The sequence below is a fragment of the Pyxicephalus adspersus genome, chromosome 7, assembly GCF_032062135.1.
Source record: "Pyxicephalus adspersus chromosome 7, UCB_Pads_2.0, whole genome shotgun sequence".
NCBI lineage: Eukaryota > Metazoa > Chordata > Amphibia > Anura > Pyxicephalidae > Pyxicephalus > Pyxicephalus adspersus.
In genome coordinates this window covers 9,370,560-9,396,384 of record NC_092864.1, presented here as the reverse complement: position 1 = coordinate 9,396,384, position 25,825 = coordinate 9,370,560, and the positions used below count along the sequence as shown (strand labels likewise).

Here is a 25,825-nt window from a genome sequence, read left to right as displayed (position 1 = left end):
ATGGAGGGATCTGGTGTAGGGATCGGCAGAGAGGCTGTGTATGGAGGGATCTGGTGTAGGGATCGGCAGAGAGGCTGTGTATGGAGGGATCTGGTTTAGGGATCGATGGAGAGGTTGTGTATGGAGGGATCTGGTGTAGGGAATAGGGGAAGCACAAAATCCCCTCCTGTCCTTCAGACCCCTGGACCTTTTTAGCCGGGCGTACCACTATTTAATGACCACCCGGATGTTTTTGGGTGGTTAATGAACAGTTGCGTCACAATACCGGCGCTGCCACCCACCCACCACACCTGTTCCAGGGTGAATACTGTGTAGGGATTGGGAGGGGATTGTGTGCATAGGAATGTGGTATTGGAGCGCAAAGGACAAATGTGTGTGTGTATGGGGATCAGAGGCCGATTGGGTGTAGGCATCTGGTGTTAGGGATCAGGGGAAGGGTTGTGTATGTAGAGATCTGGTGTTATAGCTTTGCAGACAATTGAGTGTAGGGATCTGGTGTTCGAGAATAGGGAACTATTGGGTGTAGGGATCTTGTGTCGGTAAATAGGAGAGTTGTTTATGTAGGGATCTGGTGTCGGAGCTTTGCAGACAATTGGGTGTAGGGATCTGGTCTTGGAGAACCAGAGATTATTGTGTGTGGAGAGATTTGACTGTTGCTGGTAATCTGGATCTGATTGTATAGATTCAGTGTTGGGAATCCGGGTTGTGTCAGGTGGGTCGGATAGGATCCCGTATTGGTGAGCAGAGTGAATAACATTCACCCCATTTTCATTCATTTTGTAATGAGGACTCTGAGGGTGTTGGCATGTTACAGAACATCATCATTCATCGCTTCCCTCATAATTCTCCCTCTCCAGAGATTCCTGAACTATAAACATTTTGCTTTCTTCTAACATTCCATTATTCTTATTTGTTTCCTTCTAGGGGGAAGCTCGGTCGCTACCCTCCATGGCCTGGAAAGGTGAGTCAATCTGGGATATTTTATATTTTGGGTGGGGGGTAAAACTATTTTCCCTCCCTTTTCCCTTTTGGAGAAAACGGAACAGGAAATAGGATGACATTTATTGAAAGTGATGAGAAATCCTCTCCTTGTCCTCAGATCATGTGACCCCCAAGAAAAGAATTCCTCTTACTACCCCTCTGGTGGCAATTATATTTTGTAAAATAAAAAATACTATATAATAAATACAAATATAATAAATAAAAATACTTTGTATTTCTCATCCGTTTACATCTCAGTGCTGGGTATCAGGACAAATGGGGGGTCATATTGGGGACACACAGCCAGTAACAATAAATTCCTGCTCCTTTTTAACTTTTTAAAACTTTATAAAAAAAGTTGGCTGAAGATATTATTACACAGTATTTATATAGCGCCAACATATTACTCAGCGCTGTACAAAGTCCATAGTCATGTCACTAGCTGCTGTACAAAGTCCATAGTCATGTCACTAGCTGTCCCTCAAAGGAGCTCACAATCTAATGTCCCTACCATAGTCATATGTCTTTAATACAGTCTAAGGTCAATTTTTGGGGGAAGCCAATTAACCTAACTGCATGTTTTTGGAATGTGGGAGGAATCCTACACAAACACGGGGAGAACCTGCAAACTCCATGCAGATAGTGTCCTGGCCGAGATTCCAACCTAGCGCTGCTGGCCAGAAATGCACTTGCGGAGGTGGCTGTGTTGGGGCCCACAAAATTGTCCTTACACTGTGATAATGACATATAACAACGCTGAGGACTTTGTACATTGCTGCGTAATGTGTCGGCGCTATAGAAATACTATATAATAATATTTATAGCTTTCTGGGGGAGGTGATTTTAGGAAACCCTGGAGGGTCCAGAGCCTTATCTGGCACAGGTAACAGCTTTATAGACAGGTTCTCTTTTCTATCTGCCCCTTCTTACAATGGCTTCACACTCCAATTTATTGGAAGGTCTCGGTTCTACTAATTACGATGTATACAAATGGTGACCCCCCAATATCTGTAATCCATTGGAAGCCACATTGATTACAATCCCTGGGATGGAGGGTCGGCTAATGAGCTCTATATATCAAGTTTTCTCTCTCCTCTGAGAATCTCCATTAACAAATTCTCTTTTTTTTTTCAGATTGTCAATCCACCTAAAGATTTAAAGAAGCCACGTGGCAAAAAATGCTTGTTTGTCAAGTTTTTTGGAACTGAAGATCAGTAAGTGCAATGGCTGAAAGTATTTCAGTTTATTTGTTTGCTTGTGATATATTTGGTAGCAAAGCATACACATCACACGGTGTTCTTTTCCAGGACTGCAAACATTATGTCACATGACTGCCACTTATTAGGACTACAAGCCCCATCATCCCGAGCACTGAGGTGGATACAAGATGTGCATGTCATGTGCTCTGTGTCCTGGCCTGAAGCGCACCCACAGGGGTGGCTGTGTTGGACAAAGGTGGGGGGGGGGTTATATTTAAACAAGGATGGCTAATGGTAGGTATGTTAAAGCGGACCTAAACTCCAAATTTTGACTTTACATAAAATGGTAGGCAATTCTTTCATTTAAAGAAAAAATTTATTTTTTTAAGTGGAGCTCCTCCCCTTCCTGTCTTGATCCCTGCAGCAGAATGGGTGTGCAGAGCCTCCCGGGATACTTATGTCACGCATCCTGGCAGGCTCTTGGCTACTCCCTGATCTTGAACACAAGCGGAAGGAGTCCCTTTAATGTAAGAAAAAAATAGCAGATCTCACGCATACGCAATGATGTGCTTTATAAATGGTTACCAGATGACAAATAGGTTAGCACTCTGGCCTTTGCAGCGTCCCAGGTTTGAATCTCGGCCAGGACATTATCTGCATGGAGTTTGCAGGTTCTCCCCATGTTTGCATAGGTTTCCTCGGGGTACTCCCATTTCCTCCCACATTCCAAAAACATGCAGTTAGGTTAATTGGCTTTCCCCCAAATTTGACCTTAGACTGTAATAATGACATATGACTATGTTAGGGACATTAGATTGTGAGCTCCTTTGTGGGACAGCTAGTGACATGACAATGGACTTTGTACAGCACTGCGTAATATGTCAGCCCTATATAAATACTGTGTAATAATAACAATGTCCTTTGGATCACTCAGCCAATGACTCCCAGTCATATTAAAGCAACTCTGTCACTTAGCACAGTGAGATCAGGCCAGCTGAACCTGTATAATAATTGTGTGAAGAACCAGAAACGGGATAATGGGCCAGTCAGCTTTTTTACCTGAAACATGACTTCTATGGGCTGCTCAGTATGATCATTAATTCTTCATAATTGACCTGTTTGTGTTCAGCTCCTCTGGTTTCACGCAGACGTTCTCTGTGCTTTCACAATGTTAGACTTCCTTAGGAGATTTGCAGATATCTGGACCGGAGGTAGGGTGGTTGACGTGGATGAAGAAGGTCTGACACTCCAGATAGAACAAATATTAAATTAGATTTCTGCAACCAGGAAGTAAAACAATATGAGGACCACAGTCCATGTGCATATTTTATATCCTGAGCTTTTTATTGCACATTGATAATTGCGTTTATTTAACATCATGTCCTAAGGCTACTTACACATGTCAGATGATTCTTGTCCGATAATCGCGTCAGGGCTGATATCAGATGAGAATCTGACATGTGTACTGCGCTCGTCGTCCGTCCCGGCGGATCCATGGATGAGGAATGATCGTAATAAAAGTGATGGGGAGAGAGCACAGCGGGGTGCCGGTCCTTTGTTCTTCCCTTTCTTCATAGAGCAGAATGGTGCTGTATGTACAGAGCTCGTTCATGCATCGTGCACATTTTGTCACTGGTTCATGAAAGATCCTTTCCAACGACAATTATTGCACGTGTGTATCCAGCCTAAGTCATGTGTACATTTTGAGTCTTCTTGTTGCTCATTTAAACGCTTGTGTTTTCTTTCAGTGCTTGGATCAAAATGGAGCAGCTGAAGCCTTACCATCCCCACAAGGAGGAGATGATAAAAGCTAACAAGGGCAAACGTTTTCAACAGGCTGTGGATGCTGTGGAAGAATTCCTGAAGAAGGGCAAATCTAAGGAACAGGTACAGAGCTGCATTATATAACATTATATTATTATTAATATACTACTTATAATTTATATAGCACCAACATAATACTTAGCGCTGTATTAAGTCCTTAGACATGTCACTAGCTGTTCCTCAAAGGAGCTCACAATCTAATGTCCCTACCATAGTCTAAATGTCAATTTTGTTGGAGGGAAGCCAGTAAACCTAACTGCATGTTTTTGGAAAGTGGGAGGAACCTGGAGTACCCGGAGGAAACCCACACAAACACGGGGAGATTGTGCAAACTCCATGCAGATAGAGCCCTGGCCAAGATTTAAACCTAGGACCTAGCCCTGCAAAGGCCAGAGTGCTAACCACTGAGCTACTGTGCCATATTCAACCCAGTAATTTGAGCTGGGTGGGAAGAAAGTGTAGGTTGGTGGCAGCACTTTTATTGTGACCCAACTCTTCAGTAACCACCCTAAAACAGCTGGGTGGTTACTAAAAAAAATGCCAGGTGGTACACGCAGCTAAAAGGGACTGGGGAGAACACTGCTGTTATGGAAAATGTTCTGGCACTGGGACTCGGATGTGCTGCTTGAATGCACTCACAATGAGTTTCAGCAAAGTTTGGGCTGACTCAGCATTTTTGTCTCCTGGATATTTTTGCTTTCAAGCACCTCATGGCTTAGGCTTAGTACACATGAGCCTTTCCTTTTCTGATGCAATAAAATAATTGCTTCCGAAGTTATGTCAAGCCAACTGATTACAGTATTTTCCCCAGAATTTTGTATAGGCCGGGTGGGAAGAAGCTGCAGGCGGGTAGTATCTCTGGATTGTGACCCAACTTTTCAGTAACCATCCAAAAACATCCGGATGGCTACTGAAAAGTACTGGGAGGTGCGCCCAGCTGAAAGGGTCTGGGGAGAACACTAGGATATTGGTGACAAGGTTTGGGATTTTATTCGGGCATGGACAGATCGGATGTGTTGTTTACTTTGCATCAATGTTTACCAAGTCGTGTACAAAGTACAAGAAGAATGATCCCCTAAATCTGATCTGGAGCCTCCATCTATCCTCTGATGCACTCCATCCTCATGCCATGATAGGAAGTGCAGATTATCATATACGTGTGCCTTGTGGGGGAGAACACTGGATCACCAACTATAAAATCGATCAGATACATCAGTTAAATGCAAAATTGGCCTCATGTCTTCTCATATGTACTAGGTCTAAAAGTTACTTATCCCATTCATCTTTCCATCCAATACTCCTGTGCTCCCTCTGTCATGTCGCAGCTCTCTAGCAATCCATAGATGCTTACAGCTACCTTTTACAGAAAACTTGCAGACTATTGGACAAGCCTGCCCTTTTTTAGATTTTACATCAAGTTCATCCACTATGGAAAAAAACATATCCCAGATATAAAACCCCATGCACATAGTTGGTCTGGAGGAAGGCAAAAAAAAAAACCCTGGTACAAGGGTAAAAAAAAATTCCTTTCTGATTCCATGAGGCAATTGGATGTTTCCTGGATCAGCAGTCTCTGTTATCTTTACTTTAAATCCTTAATCCCCAGTTATATTCTGTGCTTCTAGAAATCATCCAGCTTTTTCTTAAAGCATTCTATAGTAGTTGCTAAAACTACTTCCTGAGGGAGCCGATTCCACATTTTCACAGACCTTACAGTGAAGAATCCCTTCCTTATCTTGAGCCTTAACTTAAAGTGAATGGTTGGGAGAAGAGTTCCCTATATGGACCATTTATATATTTATACAGGATTATCATGTGCCCCTTATACGTCTCTTCTCAAAGTGGAACTAAACACTGCACTACTCTCCTATCTCCATTCCCTTGCATGAAATAGGACGGCTCTACAGTGTTCAACCCAGAATTTTTTTTAAGCTGGATGCAAGCAATTGTAGGTGGGTGGCAGCCCTTGCATTGTGACCCAACTCTTCAGTAACCACCCAAAAACAGTTGGGTGGTTACTGAAAAGTTCCGGGTGGTTCGCCCAGCTAAACGAGGCTGGGGACACTGTTCTATCTTGCTGCGGCTTCTAAAGCATATTTTAAGAGGCGCACAGTGTGCAGTGGTATCCGATAAAGACTTATAAGTGAAGCGGAGCAATCTGTCCAAATCTGCAAGATTGAAGATAAGGCTGTGGTTCGTTTATGTCACAGTCAGCACTTCCATTAGGATCTGTGTGTAGGGTACTGTAATAGCTGCTTGGAGCTTGCAGGCTTTGTAAAAGCTTGCTGCACCCATTGCTCTGGTATACACAGCTTTCCATAAGCCTCACATCCTGAGCTGATGAGTTTTCAGGGAGTTCTGGAGGAGATTTACAACCCTTCCTTTGTATGTAGTGACTCCAGAGATTTTATTCCAATGACAGGTTCCCTTTTCTTTTTTATCGATTCTTTTTTTCTTGGGTTCCATGTTATCTATACTGTTCCCTGCTGAACTTTAAATATTTCAGAGCTCAAGCGATGACAAAAACAAAACCGGTGGCAAGAAAGCAGAGGGCAAAACAAAGAAGACTACTGGTGAAAGGAAAAGGAAGTCTTCCGAGTCCACATCTCACTCATCCCCCAAAAAGCCCCGAGACCAAAGCCCACGCAAAAGAGGAAGGCCGCCCAAGGATGACAAGGTGCAGAGGTCATACTGCTGTGTATATGCATGTCAGTTCTGTATAACCCATCCGTCATAAACATTAGAGCTGAGGAATGTGGAGGGGTAACCTGTCCATGCCACATCAGTATGTGCTTTCCCAGTCATACCTGGCAGTATTGTCCCCCAGAAGAAGGTGATAAGCTGTAAGCGGGTGGTGGCCACTGTATTGTGACCCAACTTTTCAGTAACCACCCTTTTAGCCATTTTTTTTTTTAACATTTTTAACATAATTACTACTCTCACATTGCCTGAGGTCCCTATACCCATTCTTGGCAACAACCGCAAAGCTACATAAGAAGATATTTTGTGGAATGCCACCAAACAATGGGACTTCTTAGGCCAGCCTTTGCCAAATTTAGCCAGACAAGACATTTTTAAATCATGAACCTATTTTAATAAATATCACTAAAATCAAACATAAAAATAAAATTAATGTATAACATACAACCTCCTATTGGGTACGCCCAATCTTTCCTACGCATTTTGTGGAATAAATCTGCTTCCTCAGGAAAAATAGGGAAATCTTATGTATGTGGGGCATGCAGACATGCAAAACCTCTTCCAATAGATGAATTGAGTGTAAATGGAGCAAAAGGATTTTTTTTTTTAAGATGATAGATAATTGTTGATATGGATCTCAGATATTTTCCCACATATTATCCAGAACTTTGATGTCTTTTCTTATAATTGCAGTAGGTATTATAACCATTAGCATGGATGGTGAACCATCTCCACAGGATGTAATGGAGCAGCATGCAAAGGAGTTATCCACTATGTAATAAAGGAAGGTGAGCGGTTCTGCTAGCAAGGAAGGAAGCAGATTTTTAGCAAAAGTTGATTATTAAGTACCCCGCTGTATCTCGGTGCATCCATTTTTGGAGGAGTGTATTGTCTGATATTCTTGAATTACCTTCCTAATGGTTATAATAGCTACCGCAATTATAAGAAAAGACATCAAAGTTTTGGATAATATATGACAAAATATCTGAGATACATATCAACAATTATCTATCAACTTGAAAAGTAATCATTTTGCTACTATTCTATTTATCCTCAATTCATCTATTGGAAGAGGTTTTGCATGTCCCCATACATCAGATCTCCCTATTCTGCGAAATGCGTAGAAAAGATTGGGCGTACGCCCAGGGAAAACCCTAATAGGAGGTTTCCATGTTACACATTGATTTTATTTTTATGTTTGATTTTAATGATATTTAATAAAATAGGTTCATGATTTAAAAATATATATTTTGGAAATTTGGATATGTCTGTTAACAACTGCAAAGCTAATGGTCCAGCTGACAATCTTTGATACAAAACAGCTTAACTTCACCGGTTCTTTTATATGGGATATAATGTTTGTTTTTTGGGGATGATATAAGTACCTTTGCCCACGGTCACATGGTCTGGTCCTGTTCACTTCTCTTCTTGAATGTAGGTGGGCTGTCTGCAACCTCATATGCCTCATAAAGCACAGAATCTGAAGTGCACAAGCTGAGGAAAAAAGGAGGATTGATCCCATGCAGCACAGGGCATAGGTATCCAATGCTGAAAGAATAGGGAACGTTATTATTATTCAGGCGGCCTTTGTAGTAAAACGCTACCACCCTTTTGTGCCAGGGTATGATATAGCTGTACCTCTACGGCACACAGTTTCCTCCTGCCTTGTGTTTCACCACATGACATACAAGGCAGCACAAGAAACATGCTGGGGAAAGCAGGTACCTGTATCCTCCATCCTATCAGAATCAGGTACCTGTATCCTCCATCCTATTAGAACCGGGTACCTGTATCATCCATCCTATCAGAATCGGGTACCTGTATCCTCCATCCTATCAGAATCGGGTACCTGTATCCTCCATCCTATCAGAACCGGCTACCTGTATCCTCCATCCTATCAGAACCGGCTACCTGTATCCTCCATCCTATTAGAACCGACTACCTGTATCCTCCATCCTGTCAGAACCGGGTACCTGCATCCTCCATCCTATTAGAACCGACTACCTGTATTGTATCCTCCATCCTGTCAGAACCGGGTACCTGCATCCTCCATCCTATTAGAACCGACTACCTGTATCCTCCATCCTGTCAGAACCGGGTACCTGTCACTCTGTGCTGATGGGGGTCACGTTAACTAAAACCTCACGCTTTCACCTTTATTCAATATTTGCCCATAGTACAGACAGGTTGATCCCCTGACCGCAGGTTTACTTTAGTTAAGGGATCTTTGATGCTTTCATTCACATTATTTGTATCTAACATTCATCTTCCTGCCTATATAGGACACCACATCTCCCCAGCCAAGCTCCCTGAAGAAGCTGGCCATGAAAACGGTGTCTCGCTTCAGCTGGCCCCCACCGTCTAGCGAGGTAAGGATAAACTACACGCCTTTCATGCCAAGCTCCTCTGCATTTGATGGCGGCTTTACAAATGAGACAAAATTCTCTTCTCCTGGAAAGCACAAAATAAGTAACCGAGCATGCCCTCAAAAATAACAGTCGTCATGGAAACTATCTGCGCCATTGTTGCAGGCAGTTTGTTGGATATTTTAAGACGTTTCACTGGAGGAGTGAAAAAAGTTGTAAGGAGTTGTTCCAGACCTCTGGAGTTTAACCCCAAATCAACCAGACCTTGGCATTCAAGGCTTTCTCCTTGCAATCTCTGGCCATCTTGATTGGCTGGGCTGGGCTGACTTAACTCCTGCGCAGGCGCGCGGTTATCTATTCATACACAGCATGTGCAGAGGAAGCTGGGTATCCTGACAACCGAAGCTGTGCATGCGCAAAACATCTTTTATTGCCAGAAACCCCGAGCGATCAGGCAGGTTGGGGAGATTATTACAGAAGGGACATCGCCTGTCCCTTTTTGCAATAATGACCGGCCTGATCATGGATTCTTAAACATTAGTTGCACTTTAATACTTTATGATTTGTTGGCCCAGAATGAGTACACAGCTCTGCCAACCAAGCAACAGTAACCTGCATGCTTGCTTCCTGTGTGTGAATCACACTACTGGAGCCAATCTTTATATCCAGGCTAATTGGCATCCTTAAGAATGAATACAGTGATGGCAGCTTCCAATATTCCCTAGCGATGGGGCTGCTTGTGACACGTAAAGCTGCAGTCACCCCCCATGTGATCACAGATTGTGATTTGTGTCTAAGCTGTACTTTACATAGCAGGATTTGTTATTCTTGGCAGAAATATTGAATTAGAAATACTGGACTATACCAAAATAACTTTTTTATATACAGATATCAGCTTTTATAACTTGAGCGATTAACCTTTAACACTCCTGCGTTTCATAGCAAAGCTGGGGCAACCTATTGAGAGGTCTCCATATTGCAATATGAAATTAAGCGGTGAGTGAAAGTCAATATTCACATACATCATTGATGCACGAAGTACATTGATGGTGCAGTACATTCAGACACCCTAGGACCTCCAGTTCTAACTTAACTCTGAATAGTTTTGCATTTTTAAGGACAGGTTCTCTTTGAAGCTTGGTATTCCTTGTCCTGTTTTTGAGGGAAGCAGCTCAGTTTCTCTCTCTGTTCGATTGCAGCGCTCTCAGGACGATCCTCACTTCCACCATTACCTGCTCAGCCAGACCGAGAAGGTAGGCCAAGCTTTGCACGAGCAGACTTGAGGCCGTGTGGCCTTGTGTGCTTCTCACACTGGACTGCTCTCCTCCCACATTGGACTCTTATAAGAGACTTTTATACCTTTGTTTTGTTCTGTTATGGGGTTTGTATTTATAGTTGAGTAATTGTTTTATTCTTATAGGATGCTAACCTTAACTTCTCATAATCCTCAACGGGCTGAATGGTTTGTTGTGTTCTGTTTCCAGTTTTGTGGTTACTGTTGGAAGTAAAAGTTTTGTTTGAGCAGGTTTGGGGCCCTTGGTCCTTCCCATTATTAATGTTTTTTATAAATATTTTCTAAAGTTTAAGCAGCCGGGCGTGTTTTTTTTTTTTTTTTTTTATACCCCTAATGTGTTTCATGTTGCTTTGTATTGGTATAAAATAGCGGTGTTCTCCCCTCAGCACCTTTTAGCCAGGCGCACCATCCGGGACTTTTCAGTAACCACTTGGTAGTTATTGAAAATTCGGGACACCCACCTTTAGCTTCCTCCCACCCAACATTGAGAATATTGATATTGGATAACAGCCCCCCATCCCTGTACCTAAAATATAACTGGCACTCTATTTCTGAGATGTGCCATAATGTAGCCATACTGACCGCCTTTCTGGCTTCAGTCCTCCTTTGCAACCAATTATTATTATTAATAAACAGAATGTATATAGCACCAACATATTACACAGTGCTGTACATTAAATAGGGGTTGCAAACGACAGACAGTGACACAAGATGAGGAGAGAGGGCCCTGCCCCGAAGAGCTTACAATCAGGAAGCACATTACTGCATATGGGGTCTAGCATTGGCTTCAGGTCTCATAGAGAATATTAGTTGCTGCATCCACCATCAAAGCACTCAGGGAGGTGGGGACACAGCGAGCCATGGTAATTATCTCTACCTAATGGATAATCCCAGATTCCAATTAGCTTTTCTGAACCTGGAGGTTGCAAGGGGTTCCTTGACCAATATGTACCTCTCAGGTCAGTTTAAGTGACACCAATGGCTATCTGTAGGGGTGACATTCCTTCCAATGGCCAGCAATGTAAATGACTTTCTTCCCATTGACCACCACACTAATGTACTGTGAGCTGTGGGTATAGTAAATATATAAGCGGCTCCCTGAAGACCTGAAAGCTATTTCAAGAGTCCACCATGTTAAAAAGTTTGATAAACACTGCTTTAGATCGGGTTATTAGAACCTAGAATGACCACTTGTAAAAATGCACCTGCTAGTATTTTGGCTTCTTTACAACTCTATCCATAGTAGGTTAGTTTTTAGTTTGCAGCACACAATGGAATGTCTAAGTACCTTCTATGATTAATGCAATGTAAACACGAGGACTGGAATGTAATCTATTACAGTTTATCAGTCCTTCAGTGTGATTGCTTCATTCATTGGCTTTTCCAAGTTTAATTTTCTTATAGTGCAGAGTTTCTCGGCCAGGGTTCCTCCAGAGGTTGCTGGGGGGTCCTTGAGGCAGTTTGTACCCCTCAGGTCACCAGTGATCTTTTTGGCTATCTGTAAGGGTGAAATTATTCCCAATGGCCAGCAATGTAAGAGGAATTCTTCCCACTGACCACCACAGTAATATACTATAAGCCGTGAACATAATAATTATTGATGGGTTCCCTGAAGACCTGAAAGTTGTTTTAAGGCATCCCCCATGGTAGAAAGGTCAAGAAATGCTGATATAGGGCGACATTGCTTACTTATTGTATGGAGAAGCAGCATTGTCACCGGCCAACAAATCACCTTCCGCCATTCTCTTCTCTCCTGTCAGCCTTTCCTGACCTTATTATTGTTCTTTTCCTGCATATGACTTTAATTCTTTTTCCATGGATTGTTACAATTGTAAGTGTTTACAGAACTTCTCAACCAGGATTTTCACTCAGGTGCCCACGTGAGTTTGAAGGAAGAAACGCCTGTGTTGCCAATGTTTTCCTTCCAAGGGCAGCTTAAGAAAAGGCTGACCGATAGCTGTGGGCAACGTCCTTTAAGGCATCATCAGCCTTGGGGCACATTGTCTGGGCAATAATACAATGGAGCTTGTGAGCTCTGATCTTCCCCTTGTCCAATCGGAATCGGCCTTCTGCCTGCATAATTTGCACGTGGCATGGTTTGTAGATAAAGGTAATTGGATCCCACTTGTTGAGTGACCACATTGGTCATTATTGCATAGGTCATGGTTTATGGGGTCATTCCACCCAATAGCTGGGGAGTTGAAGCAGCTGGCGATTTTTGGTGTCAGGTATGCAATCGGTCTCTGTGCCCAAGTTCTTGGGTTTGAATTCCTGCTCCAGCCCTTATTGGGTTTTTATACATCTGGGGACCTAAAGGTGCAGATACACCTAAAGCTCCATAGTGGGCAGGAGCAGACCTAGGACCCATAGCCATTGAAAAAGTAACTCAACCAACTAACTCCACCTGTCATGGAAATTGTAACCCAGGGTGGGATGGCCCTTAATCAGAACGGTTTAAATGAGAGGAGAAGTGAACTTCGTGTGTACATACGGCAGCAGCAACACAAACGCAACTCATAGGTATCAGATTTGAAATCTATGAAGCTACCTACCCCCTATGATGTCTGCACATGGCATCACCCAGTATTTAGAGCCCTGATGCTTCTATGGCATTGGAACGCTCCTATTGGCCCAGCATTGCCACGGACGGCGTTACTAACCAATAGGCATGCGCAGGAGGTGGTGGGAGAAGCTACAATTGCTTATTAAGTTACTGGGATTTTAAAAGAAGACTTCTATTTTTTATTAAAAGGTTATATTTACACACGCGTTTCACTTCACTCATAATGTATACAGATGCCAGGAGATCTCAGTTATAATTTGGCATTGCAATGTGGTGGACTTTGCCTGGAGACGCCGGATCCTAGCAGTCCATTGTTGTATTATATGAAATACCTGGGTATTAACCAGACAATATTTCAGTCTGTTTCTGTTCCTTTAAAGCAGAACTCCAGGCAATAATTATATATATGATTCTGTAGTTGGGCCTCTCATTGTTATTACAGTAATGATGGTTACCCATAGAAAAATTGGCTTCTAAATCTTGGATCACCTCCCCATTCCCAGCTTGTGATTGGACAATACATGAACAAAAGGTCACTCATGAAGTTATACTCGTACTCCTTGAGTCTGATTGGCTCATAGTGGTGTCATATTTAAACGCTTTCTTTGTCCCGGAGTTCTTCCTTTCTTCTTTTTCTCTTTTCCATTATGTTTTTAGGAAGAGTAAGAACTGGTGGTTTTTATTGCTGCTTTGTTACCTTTGTTACCTTTTGGTCTCCAGGACAGGAAGTGATAATAAAAATTCCCCTGCTATGACTATGAAAATGATCAGAAACATAAAAGGCTTTAAACATTCCCCATTCTACTAAAGCAGAGTTTAGAAAGATTCCTGTACAGGATGTGAAATCATGATTCCAAACATAAAACCTTTTATTTATAGATGTTCCTCAATGGAAACAAAGGTTCTAAATCCAATCTGTGTGCACCAAATGCCTTTAACGTGACCTCATTACTAGGTGTATTCAACCTGTGCAGAGAGCACAGGTAACCCCTCCCACTACAGTCCACCTGTGGAAAACTACAGAAGGGGGCGGATACAAGACCCTACCCTGCACATGTAGCGGGAGCAGCACTGGCCAGTCTGTATTACAGGAAGTTGAACTGGGAACTGCTGCAAAAATCTGTCAGATATAAAGCACGCCAAGGTTCAAGCACAAATACACACGCCCTGTGTAAACATTATTAAACTCTAATCCCTTGTAATAACACAAGCATCAATAGAACCAGAGTTTTTATTCTTCCAGGGCCAGAATAAAAAAAGATGATCACAAATGTAAACATTGTGAATCATTCACTTTCTAAGCTGTGTCGTTTCTTTGCAGGAGGACTCTGCGGGGGACAGCTGGCTGCTTCATGGGCACAGAACCCTGGGCACAGAGATGGTGTTGAAAAAGGTACAGAGATGCCTGCTAAGCATTTAACTTTATACCCTGAGAAGTCAGGAAATACCCAGAGTCATTATAAAGGGTATAAATGTAACATTGCTTGCATTTCCTTTATGGATCAATACACAACTTGTAAATGTGCAATATCTGCACCCCAATAAAAAGATATGAGATCCAAGAGATGCCAACTAGGCAGATCTGGAAGTTTCCTATAGGGTCCTCTCCCTCCTGATTGGCTGGCTCAGACGCACTCTCTTATAATTGGTCAGGTGTTGTGTAAATGGAATATATTTAACATGCACTGTGCAGTTGCTCCTAGCTGGAGCCTGATGTGACTCAGAAATGTAATTCTGTTATATCTCTGCTTTTATTGTAATTATTATTATTAAACAGCATTTATATAGCGCCAACATATTATGCAGCGCTGTACATTAAATAGGCGTAGCCCCCTCCATCCCATATTTCTATTCCTTCACAACAAATATTCTGTAGCGTAGAATCCTTGAGATATCCACAGCACACGACAGCTCTGATTCAGCAGGCATTATTTTATTTTATTTTTTTAAACTTATCAAATGAATATATTAATGGTTTTCTATGTGCATTTACCAAATTATAATAGGTGCTTGTAGGGGTTTACATACACTTTTGGGTTCAAATTCATTCTTGCTTTAGTTCTAGTTGGAGATTTGTGTTCACATTGTGATAATTAATATGATTTCCCTTTGTCCTCAGCCCAGCGTCACATACCAGGCAATCAGCAAACGGCTTAAAGTATCAGAAGAGGTAAGATGTTTTTTTATGGCTGCCGAGGTTTGATGATTTGGTTCAGTCTCATCCGATGCTTCAGATCAATGATAAATTTTCTGTTTGCAGGACACCGGCTCCACGTCGATCCAAGCAGCAGACAGCACAGCCATCAATGGCAACATCACACCCACAGATAAAAAGTAAGTCTCCTGCCAACCCAGCCCTGGCACTTCACCAGGCCACCCAGTATGTGCACTTGGATTGCTTAGTGACTGTATAATGGCTTTAGTTTTGTGAATGGGCTTAAGGATGACTATAGGCCTGTATCAAGGATTTATATTGTTAGTTAACATAACCTTATCCCCCCCCCTCCTTATCTGCCACATTTAGGGAAGATGGGAAATTACAATTTTCATCTTGAATGTGGTATTAGGGGCATCTGATTACCATGGCCCTCTGTGTCCCCAGGATTAAAATCTACATTGGGTGGACTCCCCAGGTCTATTTTTGGGGTCAGGCCCTATAGATAATAGCTCCCTAATTACCATTCCAGATGGGGAGTTCCATTTATTTTTTACCACTGCAGTTGAAGGGGGATCAGGTGGGCAAATGTATTATTTTATTTATTTATTTTATTTTGCTTACTTTGCTTGGAGAGAGCAAGGGTGATTTAAAATGCCAGCGCTGGCAGGGGTAGTAGAAACAGCAGAGTTTCTAAATCCCTGATGAGAGGAAGGAGTGGAGTTGCTGAATTGCAGCTGGGTGTAGGGGGGGGTGGCGGCCGGGGGGAAGCGGAGCGGGGAGCTGCCTGGTGGCGGCCGGGGGGAAGCGGAGCGGGGAGCTGCCTGGTGGCGGCCGGGGGGAAGCGGAATGGGGAGCTGCCTGGTGGCAGGGGGGAAGCGGAGCGGGGAGCTTGCCTGGTGGCAGCGGGCAGGGGAGCGGGGAGCTTGCCTGGTGGCAGCGGGGAGCTTGCCTGGTGGCGGCCGGGAGGGAGGGGAGCGGGGAGCTGCCTGGTGGCGGCCGGGGGGAAGCGGAACGGGGAGCTGCCTGGTGGCAGGGGGGAAGCGGAGCGGGGAGCTGCCTGGTGGCAGGGGAGCGGGGAGCTTGCCTGGTGGCAGTGGGCAGGGGAGCGGGGAGCTTGCCTGGTGGCAGCGGGCAGGGGAGCGGGGAGCTTGCCTGGTGGCAGCGGGCAGGGGAGCGGGGAGCTTGCCTGGAGGGGAGCGGGGAGCTTGCCTGGTGGCAGCGGGCAGGGGAGCGGGGAGCTTGCCTGGTGGCAGCGGGCAGGGGAGCGGGGAGCTTGCCTGGTGGCGGCCGGGAGGGAGGGGAGCGGGGAGCTGCCTGGTGGCGGTGGCGGCCGGGAGGGAGGGGAGCTTTTTTTCTTCCAAAAGATGCAACAGGAAACAAAAGAAAAAATATTTTTTAATCCCACCACAGATGTTCCTATAGGAGAATTTCATTCCCCTATTACTCACTGATTGAATACCCTTACTTTCTGTTTTAATGACGGCAGTCACCAGGCTAAATAAAAGGAGTGACAGCAATAAACTCTGTTACTTAACATTTTGGATAAAACTTTTTTGGCTTTACATTTGCTTTAACTTAACAAATACCATTGTGTGTGTGTCTGTTTTTTTTTTTTTTTTCTCTTTTCACTTTGTCCAGGATCGGCTTCCTGGGGTTAGGGTTAATGGGAAGTGGAATTGTCTCCAACCTGCTGAAAATGGGGCATACAGTGACGGTATGGAATAGGACCGCGGAGAAGGTAATGACCTCGGTAAAGACTTGCTTTTTATTTTACTATTTCTAAAATGAACTTGTCAAACTGTTCAATGTTTTAAGGAAACAATGCTTAGAGGAAAAATTTTCTGTTTACAAATATGTAAATGAGGCCACACTGAAAACATTTTTTTAATAATACCCTATGATACCTTCCATTAGTGCTAGCCTAGATTGGTTGTAATGTTTTTTTATTGCTGTACCTAACACAGGCACCAATAGTTTAGATGTCATCAAGTGACGGGCTGCTCTGAGATTACAAGGCTGACTGCTAGGTGTTGTCACCATCTAAACCTGGAATGGCAAACTTGTGTATAGGGTCTTTGTGTGGCCTGCTTACTCTTTCTTTGGGATCATAGAAGGTTCAGCACATTCAGAATGAAGCATAATGCAAATAAGGAGAACCCATGTAAGATCCAAGTTGCTCTATACACAGCTTCAGCTTACACAAGGCTGAGGATTCCCTACCCACATTTGACATAGGCCAGTTATCAAGCGCCATCACAGTCCTATGCCCCCATCATACCTGGAAGTCCTGTGGGTTCAAAGCTCTTAGCCAGGGAAGTCATGCTGCATCATCAAGCACAGGTTAGCTTTAACAAACCAAAACTTAAGAGTCTGATGATTGATTTTCTTTTTTTTTTTTCACTTGTTTACAGTGTGACTTGTTCATTCAAGAAGGGGCACATTTGGGCAGAACTCCAGCAGAAGTGGTCTCAACCTGTGATATTACGTTTGCATGTGTGGCAGATCCTAAAGCAGCCAAAGATGTAAGTTGAACACTATGTTTTACAGAACTCCAATCAGCCCTCCAACAGCCCCTTCAGTGTTGCAGTTTTACAGACTCCTCTCATAGAATAAAATTGCTAATGAACATTAAAAGTTACAGAAGGTTGAGTGGAGTGGAGATTGTGTCCTGCTTGGAAGACATCTAGCATTATCTCACCTACCCCTATAATTCACTGGGTTTCAGCTTTAAATATAGCATCGTTTACATACTGGTTTCCTCTCACAATCCAAAAACATGCAGTTAAGTTAATTGGCTTACCCCAAAATTGACCTTAGACTGTGGTAATGTGACTATGGTGGGGATATTAGATTGTGGGCTTCCTTGGGAGACAGCTAGTAGTATGTCTATGGACAGCGCTGCGTAGTTTGTTGGTGCTATATAAATACTGTGTAATAATAATACTAATAATAAATCTCAACTCGTCCATACTGACCTCCAGCCATCAATGCATTTTAAACAATTGAATAACTCCCTGGAGCCAGCCTGCTGCTTGTCTCGGCATCGATGGCTCTTGTTAGGAGTACCAAGGCAGGGTGCTGTGATATTCTAGATGCTATAGAACCTGAGCAGCCCCTCCATTCACCTCTGATCTGCCTGCCCTGCAAAATAAAGCCGAGAGACCAAGTGATGATATATAATGAGAACAGAAATATTCACATTTAAACATCTGCTCAGTGAGTTAATGAGGGGGAAAGGATGTACCAAAGAAGGTGACCTTGTAGTACACCTCTGTTTTAAATATTTTTGCATGTCTGCCAACACCAAGTAAAAGATAATCTACTGTGAATTACTAGGACATTTCTCTCCCAGTCATTATAAAGGCCTCATAGTAATAGAAGCCATGTTAGAGTTGGCATAACTATAATGTAACATGAAGCTAATGTTTCCTATTTTTCTGCAGTTGGTGTTAGGACCCAGCGGGGTGCTGCAGGGCATCCGTCCAGGAAAGTGTTACGTTGATATGTCTACTGTGGATCCAGAAACGGTCATTGAACTTGCACAGGTATTATTTGTAGCAGAGCTGAGCCCACAATGGATTTTATTTTTATTTGGTGTCTGTTTGATCATTGGGGTGGTGGGGTGGAGCTGGAAATTAAGAGAATTCTTTCAAATGAGGTGAAGAAGTTTCTCGACCCTGTTTCCCAAATCTGTACCCTTCCCTCCAGGAAGATTTGGCTCCTTTCTTGTTTTTCTGACTGTCATGTGTTCTGTTGGCATTTTAGGCCAATGGCTTTTCTGATCAGTCAAATCTGAGTTGCAATATTAATGGGACGCACCATAAACTGCTTCTGTTGTCCTTCCACATTCAGGTTATTGTGTCTCGAGGTGGCCGTTTCTTGGAAGCTCCAGTTTCGGGGAACCAGCAGTTATCCAATGATGGGATGTTGATGATTATAGCAGCAGGAGATCAAGGTGTATATGAAGACTGCAGCAGCTGCTTCCAGGCCATGGGCAAAACCTCTTTCTTCCTTGGTAAATATTGCAGTTTATTCTTTAAAGGTAGACTCACATTTTGGCAATTTAGTTTTTGATGAAGTTTGATGGAAATACACGGATGGCAATAAAAGATAAAGTGGGGAGGTGCTTAGGAGAACAATTAAAGCGGACCTATACTCAAATTTATATATTACATAAAAGGATAGACAATCCTTTTATATAAACTAAAAATATATATATTTTTAAAAAAGGTGAAGCCCCTTCCCTTTCTGTCCATCAAAACTGTTCACTGTCCCTCCTTCTTCTGCATCCCTTTCCAGTGCCGTTTCCAGTCCTTCCTCTTCTTCAAACAATCACATCTAGTGTCTACATTATTGGTTGATTATCTTTGAATGTTCATATCCTTACAGCATGCACAGAATTGTGCGCCATACGATCGTTCAAAAAAAATCTTTGTCGTTAATCTTTCATTGTGAACGACAGTTATCTAAAGTGTGTACATAGCCTAAGAGGTTGTAAGCCTTTTACATCCAAAGCTTTGCTTTCACGTTGGTTTCTCTTGCAGAACCAAGCAGAGCATTTGTTTCCCGTTAATGAACATTTCATTAGATTGTGATCTCTCTGCATTGACCTTTACAGCTTTATTAATCATTTTTTGTCTCTTGTAGGGGAAGTGGGTAATGCAGCCAGAATGATGCTGATCCTCAATATGATCCAAGGCAGCTTTATGGCCACGATAGCGGAAGGAATGACCTTGGCTCAGGTGACCGGTCAGTCTCAACAGACCCTGCTGGACATCATGAATCAGGGGCAGCTCGCCAGTATTTTCCTGGACCAAAAGTGCCAAAGTAAGATCCTTATGTAGATTATTTTTCTTCCTAATGTCAGAATGTTGTTTTTTCACTCTTTTGTAGTATTGCTTGGTATAGTAAGAAAATCTGTATGGTTCTAATTTCTCATTTTTCTCCTCCGCTCGCCTAGATATCCTACAGGGGAACTTCAAACCAGACTTTTATCTGAAATACATCCAGAAAGACCTGAGGCTAGCTATTGCCCTGGGAGACTCTGTGAACCACCCAACTCCTATGGCCGCTGCAGCCAATGAGGTAACTTTCTGCATCCTTTCTAAATACAATTACTTTTTATTACTGGTCTGCTTCAGAAAATCGCCCGTCTGTAATTACTTTCACCTTGCTATAGAGACCTCTTTTTAAATTATAATGTAAGCCCCATGATATTTCTAGTGGAAGCACCTATATTGCCAGGGAGAGGGTCTCATTGTATAGGGGGCTTTTGGGTGGTTTGGCCTTTTGTAACAATCTCATCCTTCACATGTGTGTGTTTGTTGGTTTAGTAGTGCAGTCTTAACCTCTCGGGGATAAGCGTTTGCACTGCTAGTCCCTATATTCTTTCCCTGCCGGAATAGCCATAGCAGCCCGGCATCAAGCTGTAAGGTACCCAGGCAAGCTGGCCTTTGTTAAGGCTGATAACTGTCACATTGTTTGGCCTGCTAGTTGTCAAATCCTTCAGCTTGCTTTTTTCTAGTAACAGCATATGTTTTTGGTGACTAGTTCTTTCAAAGTAAACATGGGGAAGCTAGTGTTCTGTCTTACTTATCCTTTTCACAGTATTATGCTACAAAATGATAGTTGTCCTATAATGTAGCTTTGGTTATTTTTATTCTTCTTCCATCCTTCAGGTCTATAAACGAGCAAAAGCATTGGACCAATCTGACAACGACATGTCCGCCGTCTACAGGGCCTGCATCCACTAGTCTCAATGTCGCGGATTAATTATTATTTCAGTACCTTGTTTTTAACACACCATCAATCCATCTCTGTCTCAGACTCCTTCCCCAGACATTGTCCTTTGCTCTCTCTCCACCTCACCGGCACCACAGTCCCGTTCTTGTGAATTGTCAACACGTCTGCTCCTTTTCCAGGCCGCTCTGCCAGAGGAGAGGTGGGCGCTGGGTCCTTTCCAGCCTTGCACTAAAGGAGACAGTTCATAAGAGAGCTTTGGATAGCGATGAGGGCCTTCTAACCTGCAGAACTCTCTGTTGGCCTACACCTCAGTTGCTTTCCAGCCACGGCAGCGTTCCTCCGCTTTTTACTGCTGAACGACATACGGACGTTGACTTGTAGACACCAGCAAGGAGGCTTGTCCTGCAGATGACTACTTTCTCAGAAGATTCTTTGCCTAGTTGTACAGTGCACAAGATTTTTTAATTAACTACCCTTTGCCTCTCCCTTGCTGTTAGGGGTTTAATGGTTGGGCCTTTTGTCTGGTCTTCCCGTCTTCACCTTTTAAAGTTTAAATCAGCCATTCGGTAATAAGGTATCGGTGTTCAGCTCAGCGGCAGCCCCTGTATTGTGACCCAACTCTTCAGTAACTACCCAAAAACAGCCGATTGGTTACTGAAAAGTGCCGGGTGGTGCACCAGCTAAAAGTGGCTGGAAGAGAACACTGGATATGGTATAATTCGCTTCCAACATGGATTTGGATAAAATGTGGAGAATCTTTATTATCTATGACTTGTAATCAGACAAATATTTCCGTAGCCACCTCCCGTACCCTAAATGTGTATTAAAGCTAAACCGTTGGGGTAAAAAAATGTTTGCCCTTGCAGCAGATCCTTTTCTGCCTTGAAGTTGATAAATAGGTTATAGACTGACATCCCTTGTTGCTCCAATAGCCCAGTGCTCAAACAAAAAAATTTTTTAAGCTTGGGTGGAAAGAAATTGTAGGTGGGTGGCTGCCCCTGTATTGTGACCCAACCACCCAAAAACAGCTAGGTGGTGGTTGCTGTAAATTGCCAGGTGGTGTGCCCGGCTGCAATAGGATGTGCTCACCTCTGCTCTCCGGTGTCCTGGGTTGTGTGTCAGCCCTTGGCATCCTTCCATACGATGCATGATCACATCAGGGAGCTGCCACCGGTTGGGAAACAAAGAGAACAGGCATTGAGGGACGTATACCATGAATAGGAGGAGCAAGCCATGGGGATGTAAACCATCATATTCATCATCATTGTAAAACAAGAAATTATCCTTCGTGGTGGTGGCAGGAAGAAGCTGTAGGCAGGTGGCAGGCGCTGTATGTGTATGTGACCCAACCCTTCAGTAACCTCTCAAAAACAGCAGGGTGGTTATTGAAAAGTGCCGGTTGGGTCGCCCGGCTATAAGGGGCTGGGGAGATCACTGCTTCTCCATCAATCAATAGTTAACCTTTCACAAACTTGGTTGTTTCGAGGAAAGATTCTCTCTGTAGATCCAGATACGAGCAGCTAAAGTTGTACGCAGTTCTTGTTTGCAAAAAAAGTTGGCTGTGCACCACCGATTCTGGATCCTCGCTATTGAAGATTGGTGCATAGAACTGTAGCAGCCTTTATCTCTAAATTTACTCATCATGTATTTATTGCTTATGTGTTTGTTTTGTCATCATCTTTGACTTCCCCAGAATTTGTGGTGGGCAGTTCCAGCTGTTTACAAACCCCTAAGGCAGCCAGTATTAGATGCTGGAAGGGTAAGAATCAGAATTGGCTTCACATGGGTTGGTTGTACAGCTGGATAAATGGGCTTGTAGTCCACACCCATGTGACCCTTAGGAGGCTGCCATATTGTTGGTGGTCAACCAGTTAAACTGCATTCCTGCATATGTGATGATGGTCTTGGGTTATACAATGGAGGGGCCGGGCATCTTTCTACTAATTCAATGTCCAGCATGGCCATGCAGAAGCAGCAGCATAAATAACATTTTCTCTATAGACCTATCCCTCCAGGAATTATATCGAGCCCAGTGTTCTCCCCGGCCCCAGTAAGCTGGGCGCACCACTTGGGCATTATTTCAGCAACCACCCAGCTGTTTTGGGGTGATTGGGTCACAAATCAACGGCTTCCACCCACCTACAGGTTCTTCCAACCCAGCTTTAACAATATTCTGGATTTAGCACTGGTGACCTTGTCCTGACATGTCGCACTTGGTGCATTTTTTCTTCTCAATCTGAACTAACCTGACCTCCCCACAGCCTAATGTCGTTTCAGTGTTAATGGCAGCTAAAGATTTCCATGGAGAAAAAAATTATTTTCCTCTTTGCCCAATGAAACATTTTAAAAGCTAGGTTTTATTTATTTAATTTTTTATTAGATTTTTATTGTGTGCTTTTACTTTTTGGGGGCTTTTAGTTTTTTCAATGGAAAAATGTGGATTCTGTTGTGTTTTGTGCATTTTTTGTTTTGCGATAAGCTAAGGACGACCGGGTTAGAGGATTCGATCTTCGGGGCGGTCAGGTTTTTTTGGGATCGATATCGGAAACATGGAGATTCTGTATCCGGGTTTTCCGTGTCGGCGTTGCTGCCCATCGTATGGAAGCACAGAACGTATTTTTGGCCGGTTATGAATGGAAATATTCACTTACATTGGATGGGATGCAAAAATATAAAAGATTCATAGAATACCAACCTATAATATATTTTTACCCCCAATGGCTTATTTGATTTTTTGTCTTCTGGCCCTTAAAGTAACCATTGCAGTAATTTTTCCCTTTTTCAAGAAATCGAAGGGTGGTATGGTGATTCAGATTCTTCACATCCATCCCCAGCAGCTCATACTCCCCTTTCCTGCCCATTCCTTGCTCTCCTTCTGACCACTTCAGCAGCTGCAAAGCACAAAAGGCCGTGTGAGCGTTGTTCTCCCTTGCACATGGCTGGTGATTCTCCATCCATGTGAAAGCTCTGAGCCAATCACCAGGCAGCACAGCTGGGCAAAATGGAGGGAATCACATGTTCCTTTACAACTGTAAAACATAAGGTATTTGTTGGCCTCAATGAAGAGGTGGTAGTGAAAAGAAAGATGATTGTGTTGCTGGGGATAAAGACCAATAATGCAATTTATTACACTGAAGGTGCAGGAAAAAGCTGATTTTATTTTTGTATATTTTAACTTTCGCTTAATTTTCAAAGTCTGTACAGTAAAGGACCTTTGCGTGAGAGCAGTGAGTGTTGGTCCAGGACACGCCCCTTGCTGAGTTACAGCCTGAGCCCTCCAATCAGCATAGTAGGACCTTTGGTGACTGTGTACAGCTCTAGCATCGATTCAGGGTTGAAGTGTCAGAGAGACTGCTGCTTTTACACTGAGAAAAATCTGTACACTTAATGAGCTTTAAAAAGGTACCTGGCCATTGAAACTTTCACTTCACACCTTACAAGTTCCAGGTTGCATTGTGTAAAACACTACAATGCCACTTGCCAAACTGAAAAAGGGGTTTTTTGTTTTTTTACTGCAGTGTCAGCCCTTCCAAAATAAATGCAACAAGAACTAACATGCATTCAGTACCTGAAGTGTAAATGACCCCTGAAATATAAAATCTTACTTTTCCCTTTGTGGCCAAGCTCGTGCTGGGATAAATGCAGCTCTGCCATTGGTTACTGGTCATGAGAGGTGTAACCCCCTATATACACCACTGAAAGTTCGGATTGCTTTAGGCTTTTATCGATCGCCCTTCTTTGAACTTTGTTGTTGTAGATTTTGTTTCATTTTGATCAATCGCTGCCATATAGAATGAAGACCCCTCTCTTCTTCCTCACCTGTCCGCCTATCACTTAAAAGTGATCACCCAGCAACGTATAATAATGGTAATGATGATTCATGTTTGATATATTAGGATATATATAAAAAAAAAAAAAAAAAAGACAAAGTAAGGGGAAAAGTTTTCTTTGGGTATGTTACCTCTAGCAACCTCTTATTTTGCTGGTGTAGATTAGGGGTAGAGAAGGAAGAATTGATTGGTTGCTGCTGCAGCAATGCCGCCATCCGATTGGCTCATTGAGCAAGAGGACCCAATACTTTAGATTCTTAAGTTTTTAAGCGTTGATTGCCCTTTACTGTCTCCTGATGCCTTTGTGTCCTCACTGGGCCTCTATCAGTACAACAGCATGTAGTATGGCCTATTACCGTGTGGATAGGTATGACCGCTCAGCCATGATTACGGCATGCTCAGGACAAGGTGCAAGGGACAAAAGTATCTTAACAATTGCAAAAAAATGATAAAACTAGTGGATTTTATTTTTTTTATTTTAGAAGGGTCCCTTTAAGAAACCACCATCCAATTTATTGTACCGTCCAATGGCATGACGAGAGACAACCACTTGGGTCATTGGCCCTATTAATTGGATTGTCAATAATTGGCTGTATTATTGTGCGATCTGTTAAATAAAGTTTATTGAAACCACTATTACGGAAGAGTAATGTGGCAGCTTCAGTCTGTGACTTCTCACACAGGTTTATTGCTAGCCCAGAATGCACCGTTACCCTAATTTTCATAACCGGCTCATTAAAGTCTTTTGGGTGACCAGATTTTGCTTTGGGCCTGACCATTACCCCCCTTTCCCTGCTTTATCTGTGAATAGCGGTCTATGTGTCACATGCTACACTATGAAAGTCCTCCCCCACTCTCCTTATTGGTTATTACTTGTTGCCTAATCTGTGTGTCTGATGGAGACACGCCCTCTTCATTTCTCCCGCTTTTCCTGTCGATCAGAGTCCCGGTAACATAAAGTTTGATTTATTTTTTTGTCTTTCGTTTTATTTTTTGGGGGGGGTTTGGAAGCATTGTGAAAGGGGTGGGGCTTTTATGTTTTATAATTAAAAAAAGTTTTGTCATTGGAAAATAGTGTGGTCTATTGGGGGCGGGAGGGCGCGGGTAATAAGTGAGTTTTGTGCAATTAGCGATGCTACTGGCAAACAATAAAAAGCCTTGGTAATTA

At 43.0% G+C, this 25,825-nt stretch overlaps 1 protein-coding gene across 6 annotated transcripts in view; it reads left to right on the top strand.

Annotated features, from left to right (window-relative positions):
- Positions 1-25,825, top strand: part of GLYR1 (glyoxylate reductase 1 homolog) — a 26,402-nt gene extending 577 nt beyond the window's left edge. The window contains exons 2-17 of one of the 6 annotated variants that reach the window (XM_072417393.1): positions 925-961; positions 2,116-2,195; positions 3,929-4,067; positions 6,511-6,681; positions 8,987-9,073; positions 10,270-10,323; positions 14,249-14,320; positions 15,047-15,097; positions 15,188-15,261; positions 16,724-16,835; positions 17,497-17,607; positions 18,529-18,630; positions 18,938-19,100; positions 19,733-19,912; positions 20,046-20,170; positions 20,764-25,825. In XM_072417393.1, coding sequence (XP_072273494.1) covers positions 925-961; positions 2,116-2,195; positions 3,929-4,067; positions 6,511-6,681; positions 8,987-9,073; positions 10,270-10,323; positions 14,249-14,320; positions 15,047-15,097; positions 15,188-15,261; positions 16,724-16,835; positions 17,497-17,607; positions 18,529-18,630; positions 18,938-19,100; positions 19,733-19,912; positions 20,046-20,170; positions 20,764-20,838 — 1,633 coding nt within the window. In that variant the 3' untranslated portion in view covers positions 20,839-25,825. The remainder of the gene's footprint in view (positions 1-924; positions 962-2,115; positions 2,196-3,928; positions 4,068-6,510; positions 6,682-8,986; positions 9,074-10,269; positions 10,324-14,248; positions 14,321-15,046; positions 15,098-15,187; positions 15,262-16,723; positions 16,836-17,496; positions 17,608-18,528; positions 18,631-18,937; positions 19,101-19,732; positions 19,913-20,045; positions 20,171-20,763) is intronic. The other 5 variants (XM_072417391.1, XM_072417390.1, XM_072417395.1 and 2 more) reach the window with 5 other exon arrangements.